At 33.0% G+C, this 25,590-nt stretch overlaps 1 protein-coding gene across 1 annotated transcript in view; it reads left to right on the top strand.

The window, feature by feature from the left end:
• LOC126748102 (protein sidekick-like) overlaps nucleotides 1–25,590 on the top strand; it is a 168,790-nt gene that overhangs the window by 55,248 nt on the left and 87,952 nt on the right. The window contains exon 2 of the mRNA XM_050457104.1: nucleotides 9,642–9,852. Within this exon, the coding sequence (XP_050313061.1) occupies nucleotides 9,642–9,852 (211 nt within the window). The remainder of the gene's footprint in view (nucleotides 1–9,641; nucleotides 9,853–25,590) is intronic.

Raw genomic sequence — 25,590 nt, 5'->3', positions numbered from 1 at the left:
TCCAACTATTTCCGTATTTAGAAAGACTTTTTTTAATGTTTATTAGATGTCAAATTACGCAATTTTGTGTAGCATTCTTTGTTAGCACATTTTAAATAAATTTAAGAAACTCGACAAATAATTTAAGAATTATATGATTGACTCATCTAAAATGGGGCAATCTAATAAAAAGAAAATAAGGTCTCTTCTATACATATCCATTAATTTAAATAATGTGGTCTCCATAAACGTAGCTAGAATGAATTACTTTGGATTAATGTCTAGTCTTACTATTCTACGGGATTCTGACATGGAGTGGGGCATATGAAAATGTAATATATCTCCTAGAAATATTTGAAAAACCATGTTCAAGCTAGCAAAGTAGATTAGATACTTAAAAAAAATCAGGATTTAAACTCAAATATTGTGCACGCTTATGAAACTAGACTTACTAAACAAAATAGAACGGTTTTACCAAACGCGAAAAATGCAAAAAGGCTCTCTGGTCTGAAGGACTTAAAGTCACTCGGTACACTGAAAGTGTTACCCAAGTATTTGAACCTGGCGCGCGTGAGTGCTGGGCACTCCCCGACTACATGGTCAACGGTTTCATCCTCCTCACAGCACCATCGGCATTCCGGGTTGTCCGCAATACCGATAGTATGGAGATGGCTTATTAAGTGCCAGTGACCGGTTAAAAGACCTTTAACTCGGCTATTTCGCGTCTTTTTAGGCGTGGTAGATTTTTGGTGACACAGGCAGAAGGCCCACCTATGTGCGCTTTGGCCTGACTCATACCAGGGGACTCAGTCCACTTCTCCAGCAGACTCTTCATTGACGCGACCGCAACGCATTTGGCGATACCAACTATGGGTTCCGGCCCCATCGGCACATTCGCGGATCCCAGTCCCAACCTGTACCAGTTTTTTCAGGACTTTTATGCACTCTAGTACAAGCTTGGAGCTTGCCATTAAGGCTATCACGGCCGCAAAGGTAGCGGCCGTGATAGCCTTAATGGCAGCTCTGCTGTCCAAGCATATTAATACGACTGTATTGCGGTGTCCACAGCTTAGGATTTTCTATCCGCATTTTAATACAGTGAATACTTTGGCCTGGAAGACAGTGGCGTGCTCCCCCAGCGAGTATGCCCTACTGGTATGTGGGGTCCCCCACAAAGCCCTGATCTAGCTCTGTTATTCATTCTGGAGCCATCTGTGTACCAGATGGTCCCCATATTTAGCAATGCAGGTCTGTTGGAATGCTGCCACTCCTCGCTGCCTGCAATGTGCGTCACGAATCCCTCGCAGTCCACAGTCACTGGAGCCATACAGTCACTGCCCATCAGAAGGAGAGGACATTTCTGTATGGCCCGTGACCAAATTTTTGCGTGACTGGTCTCGCCAGCACGTAGTTCGCCGAGGACGTATAGCCTGTACGCAGTCCTCAATGCCTCGAATTGCACAACGAGGTCCAGAGGCGGAAGGCTCAGCAGAGTCTCAAGCGCTCTAGTTGGCGCCGTACGCATGGAATCCGTTATGCTGAAATATGCAAGACGTTGGACTCCAAACGATAGCCCCGTATGTGAGAAGAGGTCTCACAATGCGAGAGTAGATCCAGTGGAGGATCTTAGGAGACAAACCCCAGGTATTACCCAAAGCCCGCCTGCAGGCCCATAGCGCGCAGGTGGCCTTCTTCATTCTGGTGTCTGGCATGATCGTGCCAGGAGAGTTTGGGATCTAACTTGATTCCCAGAAATCGAACTGTCCTGGAGTAATGCAGCTGCACGCCACCTAGAGATATAACAGGGGGCGTGCCAAAGTTACGTCTCCTCGTGAATAGTAGGAGCTCTGCTTTTTTGGGGTTAATCCTGAGACCCTCCGAGAGGCACCATATGTCCACCATACGCAGGGCTCTCGTCATAGGGCCCCGCATTGAGATGGCGTCTCTCCCTGGGCAAAGGATTACCAGATCATCAGCGTAGGCCTGTGTGTATAGGCCAGCATTGTTTAAAAGATTTATCAGGCTGTCGACCACAAGGCACCACAAGGTAGGGGACAATACTCCTCCCTGCGGGCAGCCCCTAGCCGCCAACGTTTCGACAATCTCGTTGTTGAGCTGGGCAGATACATGACGTTTCGAGAGCATGGTCTCTATTCAGCTAACCAAACAGGGTTCTGAGCCGCGGCTCTCGAGTGCTTGGCAGATTAATGCGAAAGGGGTGTTGTCGAACGCCCCTTCAATGCCTAGAAAAGCACCCAGACAGGCCTTGCCACTACCCAGAGCACCCTCCACCTTCCTCACGAGGTGATGTAGGGCCAGGTCCGTGGATTTGCCCGCCTGATAGGCGTATTGGTGCACATGCAATGGTTTGTTTGACCAGGATGCTTTCCTTAAGGTACCGATCAATCAGCCTCTCCATCGCCTTCAGCATAAAGCTGGTAAGGCTGATAGGTCGGTAACATGGGTATTACAAAATGTTTTACGCGCAATATATTATTAGAAAGATATTATATTAGGCAAAATTTTCAGTTATTAATTTTATAGAATTTAGAATTATATTTTATATCTTATATACATAAGTTTCCAAGTTTGCTGTTTTTTTTGGTTTCGTCTGATAAAAATGATTTAAGCTGTTATAAATTTTCTTTTTACAAGAATCACGAATTATATAATTATTAACTGTCATTCGTCCTAATTAATCCTATTATTCGATTTTCAGTAATGTTTATATCAAGATTCTAAGAGTATTTAACAAAAATTCTGTTTTCTTTCGTGTATTTGCTTGATACACGAAAGAAAAACAGAATTTTGCTTTAGCATTCATAATTATTAAGATAATAGCACAAAAACGAACTTTAAAGGTAATGATTTTATTAAACAAAATAACAAAAATTAAATTCTTAAATCTTCATCCTTATTATCAGAGATAATCTCCTCTTCAGGGTCCTCTAGATGATCTACATCATTAGTGTTTTCAAAATCAAAATCAAAATCAAATGTCTGTTAAAAAAAATTAAGGTGTTTGTCAGTCGCCCAATCTTCCTCATAGTGCTTAGCTAATAAAGCAGATATGCTTTTGATTTTATCACGTTTTAGGCTTCTGCTTACCCTTAATTATTGCAAATTAATTTGAGATATTTTCTTTCCTCTTTTACAAAGACTCTTGGCATTAGAAAAATTATTTTTTTAAAATTTTTATTAATTCATCTTTCACCAAAACTAACCCATTACTGTTTTTTAAAAATATTAGTCTTTTCGATGGTTGAAACCGAAAATGCCAGGTTGCAGGAGTTTTAACCACTTTTGATACTTCAGTCTTCCGGTCAAAAACTGAGTAATCTTTCCCATCTTTAACACTGTGGAATATTCTTTTATAATATTGATGTAGGTTTCTGGATCAATAATAGTGGAACATTTTTTCACCTTTCTTTCAATTTGAGCAAATACTCGGTTAGGGGGGAGAAAAGAATGACCAACAGTGGGAAATATAAGTTCTACACATTTCACATTGGGGGGAGAACAGCTTTGCAGCCAGTATTGAATCATCCCAACCATTGTGGTATTCTTATTTTGCCCCCCACAACCATCGGCTACTAAACGTACTTGCTCGATCTCTTGATTAAAACTGAAATGTTTAAGAATGTTAAAAACGACGGAAACTATCTCATTGGAGCTTCTTTGACGATCATTATCTGTCCATATGAATGATTTTACTGTTTGAGGGTTAAGACTGGACTTTGAATGTCCACTTACTACAGTAAAATTATAGAGGTTTATCTGCATGCTAAAATAACAAGCTTGGTCTGGAATTTTCGGCAGCGGTAAATTTTTTTGGCAGTCAAACGAAAATATTGCAATTCTGGGAGTTGTATCTCTTAGCAAGTCATAAAATATTTTGCTGCGTAGTTTGTGTACGCGCTGTTCTGTTATTGTCTTTACCTTTTCGTGTGGATCGGTGATTTTTTTTATTTTCTCCGAAAATTGTAGACATTTGGAACAAACATCAACTTTTGGTGATCCAAAGCCAATGTTGTAATTTCGTACAAAAATATGTCTGAAAAAACACTGTTTGACCTTTAATTGTTCGTTCACTTTTGAATTATACATCTTCCACAATTTCACTATGTTCAGTTCACAAGGTAAGCATCTTCTAATAACTGTTTTATTCCTCGCGTTATGAGTCTCACAACATGTTATGGATTCAATAAAATGCTGTACAGCCTGTTTTTTATGGGCTGATTTGTTTGAAACACGGTCTTCTCCCCTTCTTTCAACTGGCAAAATACCTGTCTCGTGATATTGTTTCAGTATTCTTTCAATTCGATTTTTTTCCAACACCCAGTATAGCCACAACTGTCTTTACAAACGGAAATTTCTCCTTTTGGAGTGATAATTTTGTACTGCACACTGACTGTCTTTGGTTTGTTTCGAACATTTTCTTTAATTTTGGTACCAGGTCTTTTTGGTTTATTCGTTATGCAGTGTTTCAATATAAACAGATCTTGATAAGATTTGGATGCCTGATGATAAAACTTTTCATTAAATTTTCTTATTTCGGTCATAGTAAGCGACAAACATTGAAGCTTTTTTGTTTTATGACCACACGTGGGAAATTCAGGAAGGCGCTTTCGTGAATATCTAAAAACGAAAATTGTCGCTATAGAATGCACTAATAAAAAAGATTCTTAAGTAAACATACCTTTTTATTTTGGCTTTTTCTCTTTTCCATTCCTGCTTATTAACCAGTCTTTTTCGACCCTTGCCTGCTGGATTAGGCTCAATAATAGTAATTTCACTATCCATGTCGTCATGTACTTTTTTGACTAAATAATTTTTTTTCGCTTGACAAATCTTACAAAATTATTTTATTATACTCTTTGTCGTACCACGTTTTACCTCAAACTGATTAATTTAGAAAAATAATGGCACCGCGCTGCTTGCAGGCTCACCTGACTAGACAAAGTCACGCTTTGATTGGCTAAAAAGCAAATGTCTGCTTTTGCGCCTAGGGGGCTCACATAAATGTCTGCTTTTGCATCTAATGCCAGATTTAAATAATAAATAAAGGCTTTAAAATGTCTACTTATGCACCTGATGGTAACAAAATCATATTGTCAACAACTTTTCTATATAAAATTCATCTTTAACTAATTTTTTTGGAAAATGTCAAATGTCTCGTTTTGCTTTTATACGCTTCAAATATAATGTTTGTTTTCGGCAAATCGATCAATAATTTACTTCCGGAACGTTAAGATGGTAAATCAGAGTATTTTCAAATAATAAAGTATTTCCTTTTATGTAGCTAAACGCCGAAAAGAAGTCAAAAAGGGAAAAAAGATCCGTCTCATCCGTCATCCTTGTTTTATGTTCATGGCAAAAGTATTCTCAAGATTATAAATATTATTACTGTTATGGCAGGGCTGCATTATATATTCCCTATCATAAAAATTTGGGACGCATTATTATTTTGTTTGTACCAATACATGAATTCGATGCCAAAAATAGGTATAACATTTGAATAATAGCTGCTTTATTTTATTTGAATAAATCTCTGTGACCAAAAAAGTGACAGTACATTATGCTATATAAAGAATTAAATAGATTATGAGATGTTTACTTATTTTATGTAAATATTTTTGTTTTTTTTTTGCTTTATTTTTTATAAAGGTTCACTAACTAAGGGAAGCTTGGCTGCCATGGTTTTAAAGGCGTAGCACCTGGCTCCATTCTTATCTGGAGGATCGTCATCAACGAGTTTTTGTGGGTTTTGAAATCTCAGAAAATCACGAGATAACCTGGGGGGAACCACAGGGATCGGTAGTGGGTCTAATTCTTTTTTGGATCTGAATATTGTGGGGAAAATTACCTTATTTGCCGATGACACCATTATTCTTTGGCATTGATCAAATCAAGTCCTTGCATCTGATCCTGATAATGGACCTCCAGGGGATGCGGGACTGGTTTGACTCAAACGTTTGGGGGTAAGCTTGCGGATGTGTGCATTGACAGTAATCAAGTTGCTGAACACTCTAGCAGCAGATTTCTTGGTGTCATCCTTGACGAACAACCCTAAATTTATTAATCATGTACTTGATCTTGCCAGTAAAATATGAGCTGGTTGGTTTGCCGTTAGGGTCGCAACTAAAGAGCTTGATCCAAGATGGGAAGGACTATGTACTTTGCCCATGTCGAGTCTCATCTTTGAACAGTTACCTGTCTGTATATACTGGAAGTTGCTAGTATCATATTCAAAAATCGGCGTGTACGTATAAGGCAAAGGATCCCAGGTATATGACATGACGGAGGGGCAATCTGCAACTATCAATTCCCATGGACGCTCTTATTTAGAAATCAATTTTTTTAAAAGGTATAAAGGTATTTAATTACCTGCCATGCAACATTAGAGAGTTTGCAACAATCAAATGCTTTGGACACAGGCTTAAAAAGTATTGACAGAGTATTGGCCTACTATAACCTTGAAGAATTTTATGCTTAATATTTTATGGAGTCTAAAGTGTATGTTTATCTATGTATATATTAATGGCTTTTAATTAATTAGTAATTTTTAATGAAAGACCAATTAATTGGATTTATGGCAAAAAATATTAATATATATTATAAATCTTATTTAATCTTCTACAAGATTGTATTTAGGTATGTTACAAATTGGTACAAGATTATTTACAAAAGTTTTCTTGAAAGATCCGCTAATTGTCCGCTTAAAGAAAATTATTAATATTTTTTTTCAAAAATCAGCCATATATTGCATTCAAATAAAGAACAACGGCTGCAATAAATTTTTCGATATAAATTTCTTCTTTTGTTTGGAGATACATAGCCTACATCGACATAGACTCTGTTATTTCCCTACCACTGCATTGCATGTATTTAACTAAATAAAAATATTGATTGATATGAACTCTTAGCTCTTAATAAGAAAGTAGTTATTTCATTGTTGTTTACTTAATTAAGTAAATAATTTTGTTACCTGCTTTTTATTTCCGATTTAAAATTAAGGGGTTCCATTCCAAAACTCGCCCTTACCTACGGTAAAAGCATAGGAAAAATTTAGTATAATTTCAAAACTTGTCTTATCTATCTCCTGTATCATTCCAAAAGTCGTTTTATTCAAGTGACCATACGTTGTTAAACAGCTGTTTAACAAAAATTTAAAAAGTGTTGCAAAATTAAAAAGGTAACTACATTGTTTTCGTTTATAACATTTAAATAATATTATTTAGATATTATTTTTGTAGGCGTGCTCTGTTGCAACTACCAGTTTTTCCAAAATGTCACCATTTATCGGGTAAAACCTATCGCTGTTTAACTCTTACAATGCAAGATATTAAAGAGTTTCATGTCCAAAAAACCCCCATAACAACCCATAACAAGATTGTGTGCAGATGGCTGCGGAGGGCAAAACAGAAACTCCACAATGGTTGCAATGTGCATTTACTTCTTGGGGAATATCGCACCGCCCCATATTGGTGAAATCGAGCTGGTTTTTTTTCCATTAGAGGTCATTCATTCCTACCATCAGACCGTGTATTTGGAATCATCGAAAAAAACTTAGTGAAATCACAAACCCCAACACGTATATCGATATCTTTAAGGAAAGAGAAACCGTCATTAATTTAACAGATTCTGGTGTCAAATCTTGGAAGGAAGTTGCAAAGGAGTATCTGAAAGGTGTGCAGTCTTGGCACTTTAAATTTTCTAAAGCGAAAAGGATTGTTATTGAGAAAAATGGTGATAAAATAACAGTTAGAGGTGAAGAACACAACAACAGTGATGTTGGAGAATCCAAGATAATTTTTAAACGTGGGAAACGATTGAATCAAATAGAACTGGGTAACATTGATAAAGGAGTGGCGGTTAATGAAAAAAAAGTTCAAGATGTCAAAAGTTACTAGTTGCTCATTATGGGGAAGATTGGATGGGGAGAAATGATTTAGAATTTTATAAAAATTTCTTCGAGGACAGGAGAAAAACATTGGGAGAATGGACGAAGAAACTGAAAGTAATAAATTTTGCGAAGGAGGAGTGGAAGAAGATATTTCGCTAAGAATTTAAGAAATTACGATTTTTTAAATAATGTTATCTTTTTTTTAATAAAAAAAATAAGATCAGTCAATAGCTGTACTTTTTTGTGGCAAAACTTGTCTTGTCCATATTGTTTTAATAAGTTTTATGGAAATTAAATAAACAGGATTTAAATGAATGCTAAAATTAGCACACAAATGAATATAGTAAATCCATACATATTAAATTTGTATAAATTTGTATTTGAAAATCTTCTAAAACGTTTTTTGCCAATTGTGAAATTTTACCCAATATGGAGAAGGCAAGTTTTGGAATGGAACCCGTCAATTATTTTCTATGAATTTTTGTTATTTTCTTTCATTCTTAAATCCTAATTTATATTTTAAAACTTGTAAACAAATATTGTAAAATTTAAAATTTGATTAGCACCATCGGTTTTTGTGTCAAAGTTTATTAATACACCCTATAGTTAATTCATAAAATAACTAGCTTTAGTATTAAGCTTGTAATTATCATTATAAGTTATTTGAATAACTGAGCAAGAGTAATTTTAAACTGTAAACGTAAAAGCGGGAATATAAATTAATGGATTCTTATATACAGACTTTCAGGAAGGGAACTAATTAAACTTTACTTTTAATTTTTAGTTACATTTTAACAGAAACACAACAACTTAGAAAATCGGTTTTAAATATTCAAGCTTATTACTGTTTTTATATTTTTAGTTGTTGTTTCCAGATATTTAGTTTTAAAAAAATGATTAACACAAAATGTTCGTTTAAGCCATAATCAAGTATGGGGGTAATTTATGTAATGTAAAACATTAGTTGTATATAATTAAAATAGAAGGCTTTCTTAGACAAACTTTCTATATTAAAGTTTCCTTCAATATGAAACTTTTATATTAATGGAGGTAACAGTCATAAAATTCATAATAAAGTTTTGTTATGCTTAATTAAATACAATTAAGTTTCAGTAAGAGGCTATAGGCTTGCTGAATGGCTTACTAGAATAAGGAGATTAGTAAAGATTAATAACTTTAAAAAAACCAACTTGGTGTTTCAGTTAACGTTGCAGAGCAATGGGTTAAGATACCTAGACCAATCTCGCACATCTCAATACCAGGCATTTACCGATGACGTTGCTTGCGGTTCTGCCGCTTAGCACCAACAGCACTGCGAGTTTTTCGGAGTAGGGTCTTTAGATGGCGTCTTAGGTGCCATTATCCAGTTAAAAGACTGGTCACAAGTCTTATTTCATGTTTAACCGCCTGTTTTTCGTCAACTTTTATATGCTTTCATGAGCTTGAAGCTGAACTTATCGGTGATGATATCCTTAGTGGCGGTATACTGTCGAAGTAAGTTGAGATGTTTTTATTTGGGTATCTGCAAATCTCCTTAATCTACTTGCTTCGATTTAGAAGATAGTGGCAAATTGCCTCCGCGCCGTAATCTCTATTGCTGTCAGGTGATCCTCCGCAAAAGTTTTTGCCAACCTTTTATCAGTTAGTCGAAAGCCGTCTAAAGTATAGGTTACTATATTTAATACAGTTTTAGTATTTTTGGAAAAGAACAATTTAGCAGTTAATATACTACTAAAATTTTTGACTTTTATTCTAGGTATCATGGATTCGTCACAGAGATATCCATATTCTAACCGTTGGCAGCTATACTTACACAAGTGACCAAAGATTTCAAGCAAGTCATCATCCTGAAATTGATGAATGGACGCTACAAATCAAATGGGCTCAAAAACGAGATGCTGGAATATATGAATGCCAAATAAGTACTCAACCTGTCCGAAGCTATTTTGTTAACTTAAATGTTGTTGGTAAGTAATAATAAATAGTCTATAATATCATTTTCTGATACTAGTTAGATATCAAAAATTTGCATAAATCAGATATAATATTGAGTGTAAGCTAATTAAATGTAATTTCCAGATCATATTTAAAAATAAAAATAATTACCGGTAAGATATTTTATCTTATATAACTTCAAGTTGCATTAAGCCAGAAGTAAAGGAACAAAATAATTTAGTGGGCCGGGACCCAAAACAAATGGTTAGTGCTGTAACAGTCATCAGGTGGTACATTCTTGGAATGAAAATTCTTGGAATTGTTTTTTGCACATAAAATCTGTGTTTATAGATCCTTCTTATTGTCTCTATAAAAGCTAGATGGAGGATTCCGGTAATGTTCTAATAACATGAAAATTGCGGATCCTTGCCAATGTTATTCGGAATATGTAGCCTTTCTCACACCGCACCGTAAACTTGTCCAGGCTATATGTACACAAATTTAATTGAAATTCACACCAACAGCTTAATTGTTTTCTACAGGGACAAAAAAGATATATAAACAGAATGCTTTATAACAGTTGGTAGTATTACTAAAACTGTAGTAGTACAAAGCAAAATGGAATTATAAAAATTCCGATTATTTTCTTTGTATATTGTGTTACAATAATATTGTCCAAAAACTTTATACATTAGATCAAAAGCATATTTTAAAATATTATTACATTATTACAGAAATTGATATATTCCTCAGTCTAGAGATCTGAAAAACCTCAGTATGTTAGCAGTTAAAGAATTTTTAGAATAGAAAGCTAAACTTAATTTTTAATAATTTGTGCACTCGAGTTATATTCGTGACAAACTGACTCTTTTCAGTGGCGTAGCTAACTAAGCGATCACAATGAGAAATGCTGAATCTTAATAACATGGTTGGCTACATCATCATATTATTTATTACATAAACTCTTAGTTTTAAGATCTTAAGATAAGAGATTTAGGTTACTAGATTATTATAGTTAACCTATTGCTTTATGTTATTATGCTAGTCATACTTTTTAAGATACAATAAGTTTTTAAGAAGTCGTTGGGACGTTTAACGTTCGTAATTGGCACAGTCGGTAGGATTGTTCCCCAAAAGCAGCTTTAGCTTTGAAGAAAACTTCTGGGATTTTTTCAACACTGGTCGCGCAATACAAAGAACCAGCGATCTCTGGCATCACATCTGTAGGCAGGTTTCGAATAACTGCGAGAAGAAGAAATCACTATAAGTGCCTTTTCCTTTTGCCTCTATAAACCCTTTGTTTAAGGAATTTATAAGGATAATTTTAGAAGGAAGCGAATAGAACGCATTTAGTTTGAAGTTTCAATAAATTGATAATAGTCCAACTTTCATCATTTAATTCCTATTATACAAAATAATTTCATTATTATACCAATATAACTCTATTTGGTACACAAAGAAGATGACATTCAGTTTGAAGATAGCATATGTCCAGAAATTGAAAAAACTTTTTTGGTTTGATGGTTGTCTCATTTTGGTTAAAGAGAAACACATGTCAATAATTGTTTTTTTTTTAATTTACTTTAACTTTATTTACAAGATCTCTATCTATACAAACATATAATTTAGTAGAACTTAATATACAAGGTATTATATTAAATACAATGTATTAATTTAAAAACATTCCACCCAAAATATTTCAATTCCAATAAATATTTTTTTAAATGCACAAGCACGTATATTTTGTTTTTTAGGAGTAAATTTTGTTTATTCAGTCAAATTACGTTAACCCTCTAGAGGTTGTGAAAGCTCCTTAAATATTTAATAGGATTGGGTTAGGTTGAGCTTGTACTGGGCCTACACGTGAAGATAGTATAAGTCCAGAAATTAAAAAAACTTTATACTGCCTCGAGAACTTCCATCCACAGGACAGTTGTACAAGAGAATTATGGAACAAACGACCAGCTATAAGCTGCACACCAATACAAACTCCAAGTCGTAGTTTCAGTAATGATATCGGAGTGATCGGGAATGGGCTTAAGAATTCGTTTCTGCTCATTCGGTGTTGTTGTTTATTATTATTATAATATTGTAATAAGTCTAACGTAGCTATATGCCAATATAGATAATCTACTTGAATTTGTTAAAACATCTGCACCAAGCAGAGTTTTCATTAATTATTAAAAAAATTATCTCAGGAACGACAGCCATGTCATCTTAGTCGTGATGAAAGACAGGTCGTAATAGATATTATTAATGGATTACTTAAATATAATATTATTCTTCTCAGCTATTAAGCTCTTATAATGATTTTAGCTCTCAAGGATGAAAAGTTGAATAATAAAAACAGGGTTATTGAATATGATATTTTAAGCAGAGGAAACTTAAAATATCATTCCTATGAGTGGGAAACTCTGGAGGTTGTCAATCCTGTAAAACATTTTCGCCACCATTTCGAAGGATGGAAATTTGTTATTATTATGGACTGCAACTCTTTAAAAGCTTCACGAAACAAGATAGACCTAACACCGAGAGTCATTGGTGGATATTTTTGCAATCCTTTGATTTTAACATTCAATATAAAGAATGCAAGCGAATGGCTCATATCGATTTATTTTTGCGAAATTCCTGTGTTCCCAAACCAAAACCTTGTATCAATAAAATAGAAGAAAAATATGAAGACGTTGCAGAGTAATTGGCTTCTTGCTAAGCAGTCTTGCGGACGTGATGATGAAATTTTACCCTTTTAAAGAGTTTCAATGAATATTTTGAAGGGGTAAGCATACCCTTAAACCTTAAATCTAAATTGTGCACATCTGTTCCATAGTCCAACCCATTATTAAACAAGTTGCTAATGAAACATTTATGATTTTACCTACCAAAAATACTATAATATTTATCAAATAAACTGATTTAGTTCCCGGGGGACAGTAAAATCATATCAGTCATACATACATATATACATACAGTCAATCATCAATAATTAACAACATTTTAATCATTGATAAATAATAATAATAATAATAAATAGTCATATATTTTCAACAGGTAAGTCACCCAAATACAGAAAATACAAAAATTAATAAGTCTTGATAACGTTCATAAAAAAAAACAAAGAGGAAAAAGAAACAAAAAATATTGTAACAAAATTACTTAATAAACCATAAGTCTAACCAAAACTATAAAATAAGTAAACAATTGAAGACAGTTATAGATCAATTAACCTTGCTAATATTGCTTTCAAAGAATCATAGAAAATATCATATTGTGTACAATAAGTATTAAACAAATAACAGATATAATTTATTGGCGCTCTAGTTAGCATATTAGTTCTAGGACGTTGACAATGAAAAATTAAGGAACAGCTTGCGTTTAACCTGGGAATTATGTATCTAATTTGATTAAGTAACTTGGTACAATTAATTTTATTATTTAAGAGTTTTTATAAAAAGATAGTTCCTAATCTATGCCTTCTGGTTTGCAAGGATACCATTCCAAACCTATCCAAAAAAAAATTAATTGTCTAGTCCTCTAGCAGGATAAACACCATCCTCTTTAAAAGCTTAATATTTTAAAAATTTGCCTAGACTCAAGCTTCATAATATCAACGCGGTATATTGGCATTCAACCAAATGAGACAACCATACTCTAGTTTTGCTATATCCAAATTGGAAAGTACAAAATTTTTAGTGTGTTTGGGTTTTGAAAATTCTTGCTATTGCGACTAATAAATCCCAAAGATTTAGAGGCAGCTGAAACGACATTATTTAGATAAGTTTTGAAGTCAAAGCTACGATCAAAAGTAATCCCTAAGTCCCTAATCTCACTACACCTTGATAAAATATCATTATCAATTGCGTAATGAAATATTATTAAATTCTGTTTTCGAGAATAGGTTAAAATGTAGCATTTAGACTTATTTAAGTACAACTCCTTTGTGTTACACCATATATTAATTTTATTTATTTGGTCTTGCAAATCAATATAATCGTGGAAGTGATTGTTATGAATATTAAGAAAAAGTTTAAGATCGTCCACAAACTTGAGTCTCGGGCATTTAATAAGTTTAGTAAGGTCATCAATAAATATCAGAAAAAAAAGAGGACCTAAATTAGATCGCTGTAGGACACCTGAGGAAACCTCGTAACTATGAGAACGGAAACCCTCAATTTCAACGAATTGATGGCGGCTAGTTAAATAAGATTGTACAAGAGCAACCAACTTATCCGAAAATCTTAAGGCAATAATTTTAAAAAGAAAAGATTTATGGTCTAATTAATCAAATGCCTTCTAAACATCAACCTGGCCAAACTGATCCAGTGCAGTACAGATACTCTGAGAAAAACAAGTCAAGTTTGTATCACAAGACTTTCTCTGCATAAGTCCATGCTAATCTGATGATATGAAGCTTTTAATTTCTGAGTAGTTTTGATGGAAAATGCACGACTCAAAAAGCTTAGAAAAGTTGCACAAAATCGAAAAAGGCCTGTAATAACGCAGCTCAGTTGGATCGCCTTTTTTCAAAATAGGTATGACTTTGGCGGTTTTCCAACAACTTGGAAAAATACCAGTTTCAATAGATTTGTTGAATATAAGAAGAAGTGGCTTGAAAAAAACATATATGCAATACTTCACAACACAGCTTGGAATGGAGTCAGAATTGATATTATCATTATATTAATTTTAGTGGTTATCCAGAAAAAAAAATGCTGCCAAGATGCCAGAAGGTAAAACCTGCACAACTGCATTTGCTCTTCCAGACTTAAGAAGTGAAGAGCCAAAAATAAATAAAACAAATTCCATTATATTTGCCTCCTAAGGAGGTAGGAGATATATCCGCGAGAAACCCTGACTCTTCAACATTCCTTCGAAATTTTCAATGACGTAGTTAACTAAGTGATCACCGTGAGAAGTGCTGAATCTCCATAACGTGGTTGGCTACATTTTTAATGTTTTATTATATAAACCCTTAGTTTTAAGTTCATTTGGATTATTATAGTAAACCTGTTGCTTCATGTTATTATGTCAGTCGTACTTTAAAAAAAAAGTTTTTATGTCATTATGTCGTAACGTTCGTAATTCGTGCGTATTTCAAATATGCCATCCGAAATTTCACATTATGAATATAAACTTATATGAAACTAATATATTTTATCAATAAATTGCGGCTCTACTGAGACACGACAACATTGAAATGATGAGTGTGTTATCGAATCTGTGATTTAAGAATTCCTGGCTAGACTTTAACAGGGAATACTTCAGCTTAAAAGACAAAGAATATAAATATAGTCTGCTGGTGTTTTTTTACTTTTTATTTATAAATATTTTTTCTTTAATTTTTTTTCACTTTTCGCAGAATCTTTATCGTTCTGGGATCATCTATTGCAGACCTAAACTTTTTACCATTCACCTCTTCTTGCGATATGGGCGACAAAGCACTTATTATAAAAATTGCAAGTGATATGTTGTCAATACATAATGTTTGGTTTCATTCAATATTTTAAAATACTGATCTAGACCAATCCGTATTATTAGTGTAAGAATTTACAAATCACAGCGCATCCATTCGGACTTTTTTAGAAAGGCGTCCCGATACACAAAACCTCACCAAATCTATCCCTAGATGCTTGCATTTTTTTTTGCAATTTTATATAATATATTTACTTGATGACAGATATGTATGACAGAAGGCGTGATACCCCAAGCATGGCAAAAGGCCTAGGTGATTTTACAGTACAAAAAGGGAGATAGGTTGAGAATCGACAACTATCGACCTATTAGCTTACTCCCCCACCCATACAAACTTCTGACAAAGATAGTAACAAATAGGCTTACAGCTAAACTAGATGCCTATCAGCCCCCAGAACAAGCTGGCTTCCGGAAAGGTCATAGCACAATAGAACACATACAATCCGTTCGCACTATAACAGAAAAATGCAACGAGTACGATGAACCACTACACCTCGCATTTGTTGACTATAACAAAGCTTTTGACTCCGTAGAGTTGTGGGCTATTTTTAAGGCCATGAACAATGCAAGAATCGACTCTCGATATAAGCAGCTTCTCAAACATATATACGAAAATGCGACAACCACAATTGAATTGAATTGAATTTTGTTTGTGAAACAAACAAAATTCAAATAAAAAGAGGAGTAAGACAAGGGGACACCATCTCCCCAAAGCTGTTTACACTGGCACTGGAAAACGTTTTTAAAACTCTGGACTGGAACGAGAGAGGCATCAAAATCGACGGCAAACATCTGAGCCATTTACGCTTTGCGGATGATATAGTACTCTTTAGCCAGAATATAATAGAATTACAGGAGATGTTGGCAGAACTTCAAAGAGAATCGAAAAGAATAGGTTTAACCATGAATTTAAATAAAACAAAAGTCATGTCACCTGACAATATTCAAGTATATATAAAAGACCGAATTATTGACAACATCGAAAAATATGTATATTTGGAACATTGCATCAAATTGGGCAAAGAAAATCAAACTGCCGAAATAAACAGACGTGTTCGTTTAACATGGGCAGCCACGGGTAAACTCTCACACGTCTTGAGAAATTAAACTATTCCAATTAATTTGAAAAGAAAGGTCTTCAATGCCTGCTTACTGCCCGTGATGACTTACGGAATGGAAACCATGACACTCACTGTTAAATCAGCTAACAAGCTTAGGACCACCCAAAGAGCCATAGAGCGGATGATGCTAGAAATAAGCCTGAGAGACCATATCACAAATGAGAGTATTAGACAAAGAACTAAAGTTGAAGACGTCATAACACGCATATAGCCCACCTAAAATGGAGCTGGGTAGGACACGTCGCCCGACAGGACGACTTGAGATGGTCAAGACACATCCTTCAATGGAGACCTCGCATATATAAACGCAGCGTTGGCAGACCTCAGTTACGCTGGCTCGATGATGTCAAAAACAAAGTGGGCAACATATGGCACCAACTGGCACAGAACAAAGAAACATGGAAAAATATAGGGGAGACCTATGTCCAGGAGTGGACTGTGAAGGGTTGCTGAAAGAAGAAGAAGAAGATATTTACTTGTACTTATTATGGCGCCTATGCAGGAGGAATGTCTCTATGGAATCTATTAATTGATAATAGGTACTAAAAATATCCTAAGGGAGGTAAGCACTTTGCCTGTTTACATAAAACAAGAGTTCGAAATACAACCTTTGTAATTTAGAAAATTACCTCATTTTCTAATTATTTTATTTCACGTTTAAATATTAAGTTTCAAAAGTACAGAATAAGGTGCTTAGAAAGAAATACAAAGTCATTATTTTTTCAATATGTCCTTTTTTTAAACTTAATATGTATAATGTTCTAAAGGAAATCTATAGCGGTAAACTACAAATAAATTTTTGTTATTTTATACTTTATTTTTCCACGATTTGATGGTTGTCTCATTTTGGTTAAAGACAAACACATGTCAATATTTTTTTTTTAATTTACTTCAACTTTATTTACATGATCTCTATCCATACAAACATATAATTTAGTAGAACTTAATACACAGGGTATTAATTTAAAAACATTCCACCCAAAATATTTCAATTCCATTAAATATTTAAAAAAATGCACAAGCACGTACATTTTGTTTTTTAGGAGTAAATTTTCTTTGCCTATTTCAGTCAAATTACGTTAACCCTCTAGAGGCTGTGAAAGCAGCCCCTTAAATCTTTAATAAGATTGGGTTAGGTTGAGCCTGTACTGGGCCTACACTTTTTTTACTGTTTAAAAATAAAAGAAAAGGTTAGTTATGAGATATTAAGAGTTGAGGTATAATAGAATTGCATAAGATATTCTAAAATCCTTATCTAACTCTTCCGAAAACAGCCTTTTGAATTTGTTGACATAGACTAGAAAAAAATTATTTGTCAGCGAGCCACTATCTAGTTATAAGAGACTAGTCAGGTGAATGAAGCCATTCGATAGACTTTCTTCTTGCAAAGTCATATGGCCAAGCGCACCTTGATTGATTTCCTAAATTTTCTGGTATTAATATGTTTATTACTTATTAAATTAGATTTAAATAAAACTCACTAGTTAAGTTACCTTCATTGAATATAGATCCAATTACTTCCAGCATTTCCAACAAGTGGTAAAATTATGACCTTCTCTGAATATTGTGTACTCTTTTTTTCTTTAATAAGTCTTCTTTAATAAGAAACCATTACTGAAAAAAAAATTTCGTGGATTCCGAAAGTTGCGATTTTTGAAAAATTGTGATTATGGTTTGCAGATGATGCAAAACAGTTCCCTAAACTGAGCTATTATTTTTTAGATGTTTTTATGGTTTTTTTCAAAAGTTTGATAAATAACGAACATTCTAATAAGAGTAAAGTTTAATATTTCAATTTATTTGTAATTTTAAATTTTAGCTAATTAAATTTTTTGCAGTTTTACCTAAAACTAAAAGAAAATTTCATATGTTTAGAAACTTAATTAAATATGCATATATAAAATTATAATTAATAATAAACGTAACTTCCCTTACTATTTAGGATTTTAGGGGCTGCTTTCCGCTCCACTAGAAAGTTAATATAATTTTACCGAAAACAAGCGTATATTATTCCCTATTTAATAAAGAATACATGTTTTTATATTTATTAAATTATAGGGACTGAACTATTTACAATGATATTTTTTTAAATTAGCACCCTATACAGGGTGTTTCAGAACTATGGGATCAAACTACAATACACAAAGGGATACAAAAATTTATTGCGGTTCATCGGCGGCTCGCTGAGACAGGCATGTTTAAAACCAAGATGCATGATACTGGTATTGCTCGAACCGTAAGAACGGTCGAATTTGAAGAAGAGGTGCTTCAGCGAGTTGCCGATGAACCATCAAATAGCACACGTGACGTCGCTAAGAATATGAATACGAGTAACGCTTCTGTCTGGCGGGTACTACACGAGCAACAACTCCATCCTTACCACTTTCAGAAAGTTCAAGGTATGACTGCAGACGATTATCATCCTAGAGTTCAATTTTGGTTCTCATCTTTTTAAATACTGTTCGTCCTGTTTAGTGTTCTGTATAGTCTTAAGTATGTGTGTCTAAATGTTATATATAATTTTAATAATATCAAATGTGTTCCCACTTTAGTAAACTTCTGGGCTTAACTGACAAGTGAATACATTCCATTCGTTCACCTTTAACTATAATGTTTTTTACGCATATAACACCCAACTCATTTCAGTTAGCACTGATGATGGCTTAATGACGAAAGCGATCTGCTAAGCTGTTAAAATAAAATTGCTCTGAATACATGTAGTTTGAATAATTTGTATTGTCCCTCGAGCAACACAGCCACTTCCCTCTTCTATTTACTATTTGGCAATATTCTAAGTATTCTTGAAATTCATTTCGAATGTTTCTTATAACTTCTGGAGAAATTAATCTATACTCATGCCTTATTCTTAATTTTAATTTCTCATTGTTTGCGGGTTTGGGATAAATGTTGGATTTCAAATATCCCCATAGGAAAAAATCTAAAGGAGGTAGTTCGGGAGATCTTAGTGGCCATTTAAAAGATCCTCTTCTACCAATCCATCTGCCTGTAAATATAGTATTCAGATGTTCATGCAACATGGAAAGGCACCATCTTGTTGAAACCAGATGTACCGATTTGGCATATCAACTGGATTCGAAATAAGTTCCTCTTATAAAAACTATAAAATCTTGCTCCATTAAACAAACATTTACTATCTCAGGTTGTTGAGTATGGCAATATTGTCGATTTACTTCTCCATTCAGTGTAAACGTTGACTCAAAAAAATATTTTCTATTCTAACAGTATTATTTTGCAGTAGTTTCATAAATTTTTCGCAAAATTCGATTCTTCTATCTGCATCCTCTTCACTGAGTTCCTGAAGAATTGTTAGTTTAAACATAAAATTTCCGTGCGTTTAGAACCCTTACTACTGAAGACTGACTCACTTTCGATTCGCGCGCTACTTGTCTAAAGGAAAATATTTTTTTAATGGATAATAAAACATTAATTTTGGGATTTTTGTTGAGCGCAGATTTACGAAAAATAGTTGTTTTTCTAATGTAGCCATTTTGCCGAAACTGATTTTCAATATTCTTTATATTACCTTGCAATATCGGTGGTACATCAGGATACATGTTTCTGAATAAGTACATATCCTCCTTTTGCATTTTTGTTCTATCTTCGTAGATAAAAATCTTAATGATGATTGGATAGGAACTACTAAATACTAACTAAATCTGATTATTTGACTTACAATAATTAATTTAAAAGTAAAAAACTTTATACTTAAGATAAGGCTTTTAACAATGTTAAAATTTAAAATGTATTACTTTTACTATGTGGCCGAATACGAAATGCCAAATTTGTTCTAAACTTATAAAATTCTTGTCGAAAAAAACATGTTTATAAAAAAGCAATACTCCTATTCGCAATAATATATTTTACAGTATTATTCAGTGAAACCAAGTGGTTAAAAATTTTTAGAAAAAAATAATAAATTATACACATCTTGGGAACTACAGGGATAGAAAATTGGAATTTTGCAATTTTGCATATTTTAGAAATAAGCAATAAAGGCCATTTTTAAAAAAATCATCAAATATATTATAATATTCATTTCAATTCTGGGACACACTGTATATTTATTTCTACATAAATCGTAAATATATATACATAAAACAGTAAATTTTAAACATTTGTTAAAAAACTTTTGGAGTAAAACAGATTTTATAATATGAAATAAACATTTTTTATTTTAATTATCTTGAAAATGGAAAACGGTTTCATCACATGAACCTGAAATTTTGCAGCTACATATTGTGATACGCTCTTTAAAAATACGTTTTTTTGAGAAAAAAAAATTAAGTATTTAATTTTTAAGTTTCAGACTCATCCTGTATACCTATGGTATACCTATGTATACCTATGGTAATGGAATCTAAAGGTGTTTTGCGATATTCTACTAAATTAATATTATAATAACGTATAACATCATATATTATTATAATCCAAATTATATGCTGCTTTAAGGATACTCACAGAAATAGTATTTATTTTCGCAGCATCACACTTCAAAGGAAAATGTTTAATTCTTCCCACAGCTGATATTTCCCACGGTTAGAACTATATTTGACTTTAGAAAATTTAAGCTTGAGGCCTTGTTTACCTAATTCATTTTTTTTTGATAAAGGTTTGATGTTAAAAAATCATACTTACACGGGTGCTTGCATACTTATAAAATAAAAGAGAGAACTAAACTTTTAGTTAATAATAGAATAAATAGGTTTATTTATAAGATAAGACAGACCCTCTTGCTTATATTGCTGCTAAGTCTTCTTAGATTTAACAAACACAAAAGGTTTAAACTAAATGCATACTCTTGTATCTACGTTTAACTATTTCACTGTCCAAAGCATTTTTAACGCCTCTTCCAGAATGTTATCTATTACAGGCCCGTACGACCCAATTCTAATGGCAATCTACAGAGTATAATTTGCAGGAACCCTGGATATTTTACGAGTATCATATCGTTTGCAGGCTAATTGTCGCAACTGATCAATACAATTTAGTTCATAAACGATTCAATTTCCACATTGCTATAAAAACTTTATCGTTATATGGTTCCAAAAAATTGGTCGATGTACCTCGTTGTTATCGTCGCCTCTTCCCGAAGAACTAGAGATAGATCAGCCACTAAAAGATTTCTTACTCCAAATCGTAATTGAATAACATCCAGAAGCATTCCTTTTCTAAATTCTGCTATCCAAAATATACATGCATCTTATCCAAAAACGTTGAAAAAAATTAATTATAAATAACTAAAATATTTCCTTAATAATGGGAGGGTTTATAAAAATTAATAGTCAGAAGATTTAGTAATACGATAAAAGGGAAATGCTTAATTAAAATATTTTCCACTTTTAATCTTCCTATTCAAATCTGGGATATAGACCCAGAAGATCAACGTTTTAGTTGATGAGTAATTGCAACAAGGGCTTTCAAGTGCTTTAGAACGTGTCGCATATATTACAACAAATCTAGTGTAATATATACAGCCAGTGACCAAGATTAATTTTAGGAAATTATTAGAGTATTTCTCATTTCAGACTATTTGGTTAGTTTGTGTAATTTTAAAGTTTTTGTAAGCTGAAAATAACTGACTAAAATTTTTTACAGCAAATTTGCAAATTTTTTGTTACTCTTCAGTATTCGTAAAATTTACTTCTCTTTAAGGATTAGAAAACGCCCCCTTTTTTTTGCTTATATAAGATGATATATTATATGATAATATGACTTAATGCGAATACGGTATTGTCTTATTGGATTTCAGTTATCCAGAAAGCGAACAGAATATAAAAATATTATATTTTTGTTACGCACTTTCATTTCATTTCATTCAGTTAAAGAATTAACCTTAATAACAAATTATCACCGAATACGTGTAGCATAAAGAATAGGTTACATTAGACGAATCCACATAAGTTATTAGCGACACTTAAATTGGCTATATAAAATTTTTTATTTATTTGATATTTTTGTATCTAACTTATTAGTTTGTTTCATAACTCCACAATAAACTTTTAAAACTGACAACAAGCAAACGATTAAAAATAAGAACTCTGGGACGCATGACTTCTGCTACCATTTCTTTAAATTACGTTCAAAATTACTCGAATATTTTTTGCTGCCCTCTTTGCAGGGGAGACAAAAGTGAGCTGCAGCGAATAAAGAGCAGATCATCATTATGTGATTACGTGTAGAATAAAAGGAGTTAAGCTGTTAAAGCTCTCAAGCGAAATGCACTAGAGTAGCGTATATATACACGCCAGAAAGACAAAAATAAAATAATTTTATGTAAATATATTTTTTATTGGGTTTGTTGTGCCTAATTCCTTAATGACCATAAAAGAGTTTTCTTTACATACGTCAATTTATTTCTTTAAGAAGAAATCCGTTAGAAAAAAATGTATTTGGAAAATAGGCAACGTGGCTTTCATTAAATTAGTGTTTCTGTGGTATATTATTTAATCCATTTAAACGATATAACTTAGCACATTAATATTATTTCTAACGCCTGGGTCAAAGTAGTAATAGATACAGTATGGATATGATTGAATACTTAAAGATTACATTTTGAGGTATTACAAGTACCTAAATGTTAATTGACATGTTCTAATCATGCAAATTTCGTAATATAATCATCGTACAGATTGCTGCGCGTTTGATTTTTTGACGATGTTGGTTTGTGTTTAAAGTGTAAATTTTGCAAAGGGATACAATTAAATCTATGGTAGATGTTCCAAGACAATTTGTCTAAATGACGAGCCATGTAATTAGGTTTGTGTAAAAAGGTGTCATCTTAGTTGTACAAATCTATTTGCATTGGTTAAAATTTGTGCTAAAATAAGGGAGAATGACTGCTTAGTCATTAGTGAAACATGGAAATTTCGTACTTCGCTTAATGTAAATGACGGCATCGTACTAATCCTCCAAGTGATAGAGCATCTTACCCAGACCCTTCCTCAGCATCGGTATCATCCAGTGATTTTTAGGACCCACGTAGCAAAATGATGTGTTGAAGACGACGCTTTTTGTACTCTGTGGCGATTATAAAAAACCGATACACAGATACATGCAACACCACAAAGATGTCGATATATCTGCGGGATGCCATCCGTTAAAAGTATAAATATACTATATTCAACAATATATAAGTGTCTAATATAAAAATCTTAATACTACGGAGTAATCAGTTCTCTTAAGTTATTTCACTTAAAAAGCTAAAAGAAACCGTAGATGCACACAATTTGTATTGTATTAATTAGAAATCTATAATAGATTTAATCAAAGCAATAACCTGTGATACATAGATCAATTCAATCACATACACATTCAATTAAAAAATAATGGAGGAATTAAATTTTTAACAAGAAATAAAAAAAAATTAACATATATAAATTACAAGATATTTCCTTGTTTAGTCAATAAGTTACTTTTAATACTCTTTATAAATGTAAATGTATATATTTGTGTTTTTTTTCGTCCGCTAGTTTATTCCATAACTTAATAGCTACGTAACTGAACGATTTTTGAAAATTCGTAGTTTTATGTTGCGGAAATATAAATAATTAAAAAATTATTTATATGCCTTGTATCATGGTTATGTCGGCTACAGTAAAATAAGTGACGCAAATAAGGTGGCTGACCAGTTTTTAAAACTCTATGCACAAAACTCAGCGAATGACATTTTCGCCTGTTAGTTATTGACAAAATGGAAAGCCTATTCAAGTGAGGCGTAATGTGTTCTCTGTATATTATAATAAAATAATAAAATAAATAAAAAAATTAATAGTAATTTTTGAATTGAATTTGCCGTTTTCGCTGTTAGTGAACTTCCGTAAACAACATCTCCATAATCCATAATAGACAAGACCAAACTGTTACCGAGAAATTATTTTGTCTTTAATGCTCCAGAGTTTCCTCAAACGCATATAGGCAATACCTAGTTTTCGCTTCGCATATGCATTAAAAGATAGTTCAGAATCCAGATATATACCTAAATTTTTAACTTCCTCCACTATTGGAAGACGTGTATCATTTATTTTAAAAACAAAATTCTCGGACACTCTCTTAAGTTTTAGTTTGGTACCACCAAGAAATATTACAGACGATTTAAAAGGGTTAAGTTTTAAATTGTGATTTTTGGCAAAATTATTAATACGATTCAAGTCAGTATTAAAACAGTTTTGTGCAGTTTGCACCTGACTTTCAGGGAATGATATATATTTGCGAATCGTCCGCATACTGTTGTATCTTACAATATCATAGATGCTTATACATATCCGCAACATAAATAGAGAACAACAGGGTGCCCAAAATAGACCCTTGAAGTATTCCCTGTGGCATAATCGAGTAATCTGACTTAGCTAGAAGGTAGTCATTAGTACGTATTGCAACACAGTGGGAACGCTTGCTAAGATAAGATGAAAAGAAATCTATCGAGGTTTTTGAAAGCTCAAAATATTGCGGTTTTGCTAGAAGCAGCCTTTATGCCTTTCCAAAATTTTAGAAACCGCAGGTAATATACTAATTGGCCTCAGATATAGATAAAGCTTAAACGATTGAATAATTTTGGTATGTGCATATGAAGAATATGTCAAGTTTTATTTGTGATTGTAAGCATTTTGGATACGAGATGTTGGTTTGTGGTCACTTTGATTTATTAGATGGTAGCTGTTTTGTATTATATAAAATAATAAATTATTCGTGGTGAATATCCAATCGATAAATTCAGCTAATTAGTTATGCTTAGCCTTCAGTTACATTAACATGTTCCAAATAAATTGCCTTGCTAATGTATAATTATGACATTTTTTTTGCATCTGGTATTTATAAATTTGTTGGTTAACTCTTACATGGGCTAGTGAGAATTTAACAAATAATATAGAGAGCCCTCTAGGTGATGAATTAGCTATTTCAAATTACTATGGTATTATTTTTGGGCATAATGTTAACTGCCCTTGTTTGAAAGATGCCGACTATTATGCGGTAATTGATTAGTTGTTTCATTTCTTGGGCGCAAAAGTTTGATTGAGCGCCTTACATTATAGAATTTTTCTAATTAGGTTAATTGGTAATTACAAATAAAGGTGGTGGTAAAAAACACTAAACTTAAAAACCCACAAATAATAACAAATTTATCTTATACTTAAATTAAGATTACGCTTAAGGTTATATCAA

This window comes from Anthonomus grandis, chromosome 22 (assembly GCF_022605725.1).
Source record: "Anthonomus grandis grandis chromosome 22, icAntGran1.3, whole genome shotgun sequence".
Lineage (NCBI taxonomy): Eukaryota > Metazoa > Arthropoda > Insecta > Coleoptera > Curculionidae > Anthonomus > Anthonomus grandis.
The sequence above is the reverse complement of the archived record's forward strand: the minus strand, read 5'-3'. Positions and strand labels throughout refer to the sequence as shown.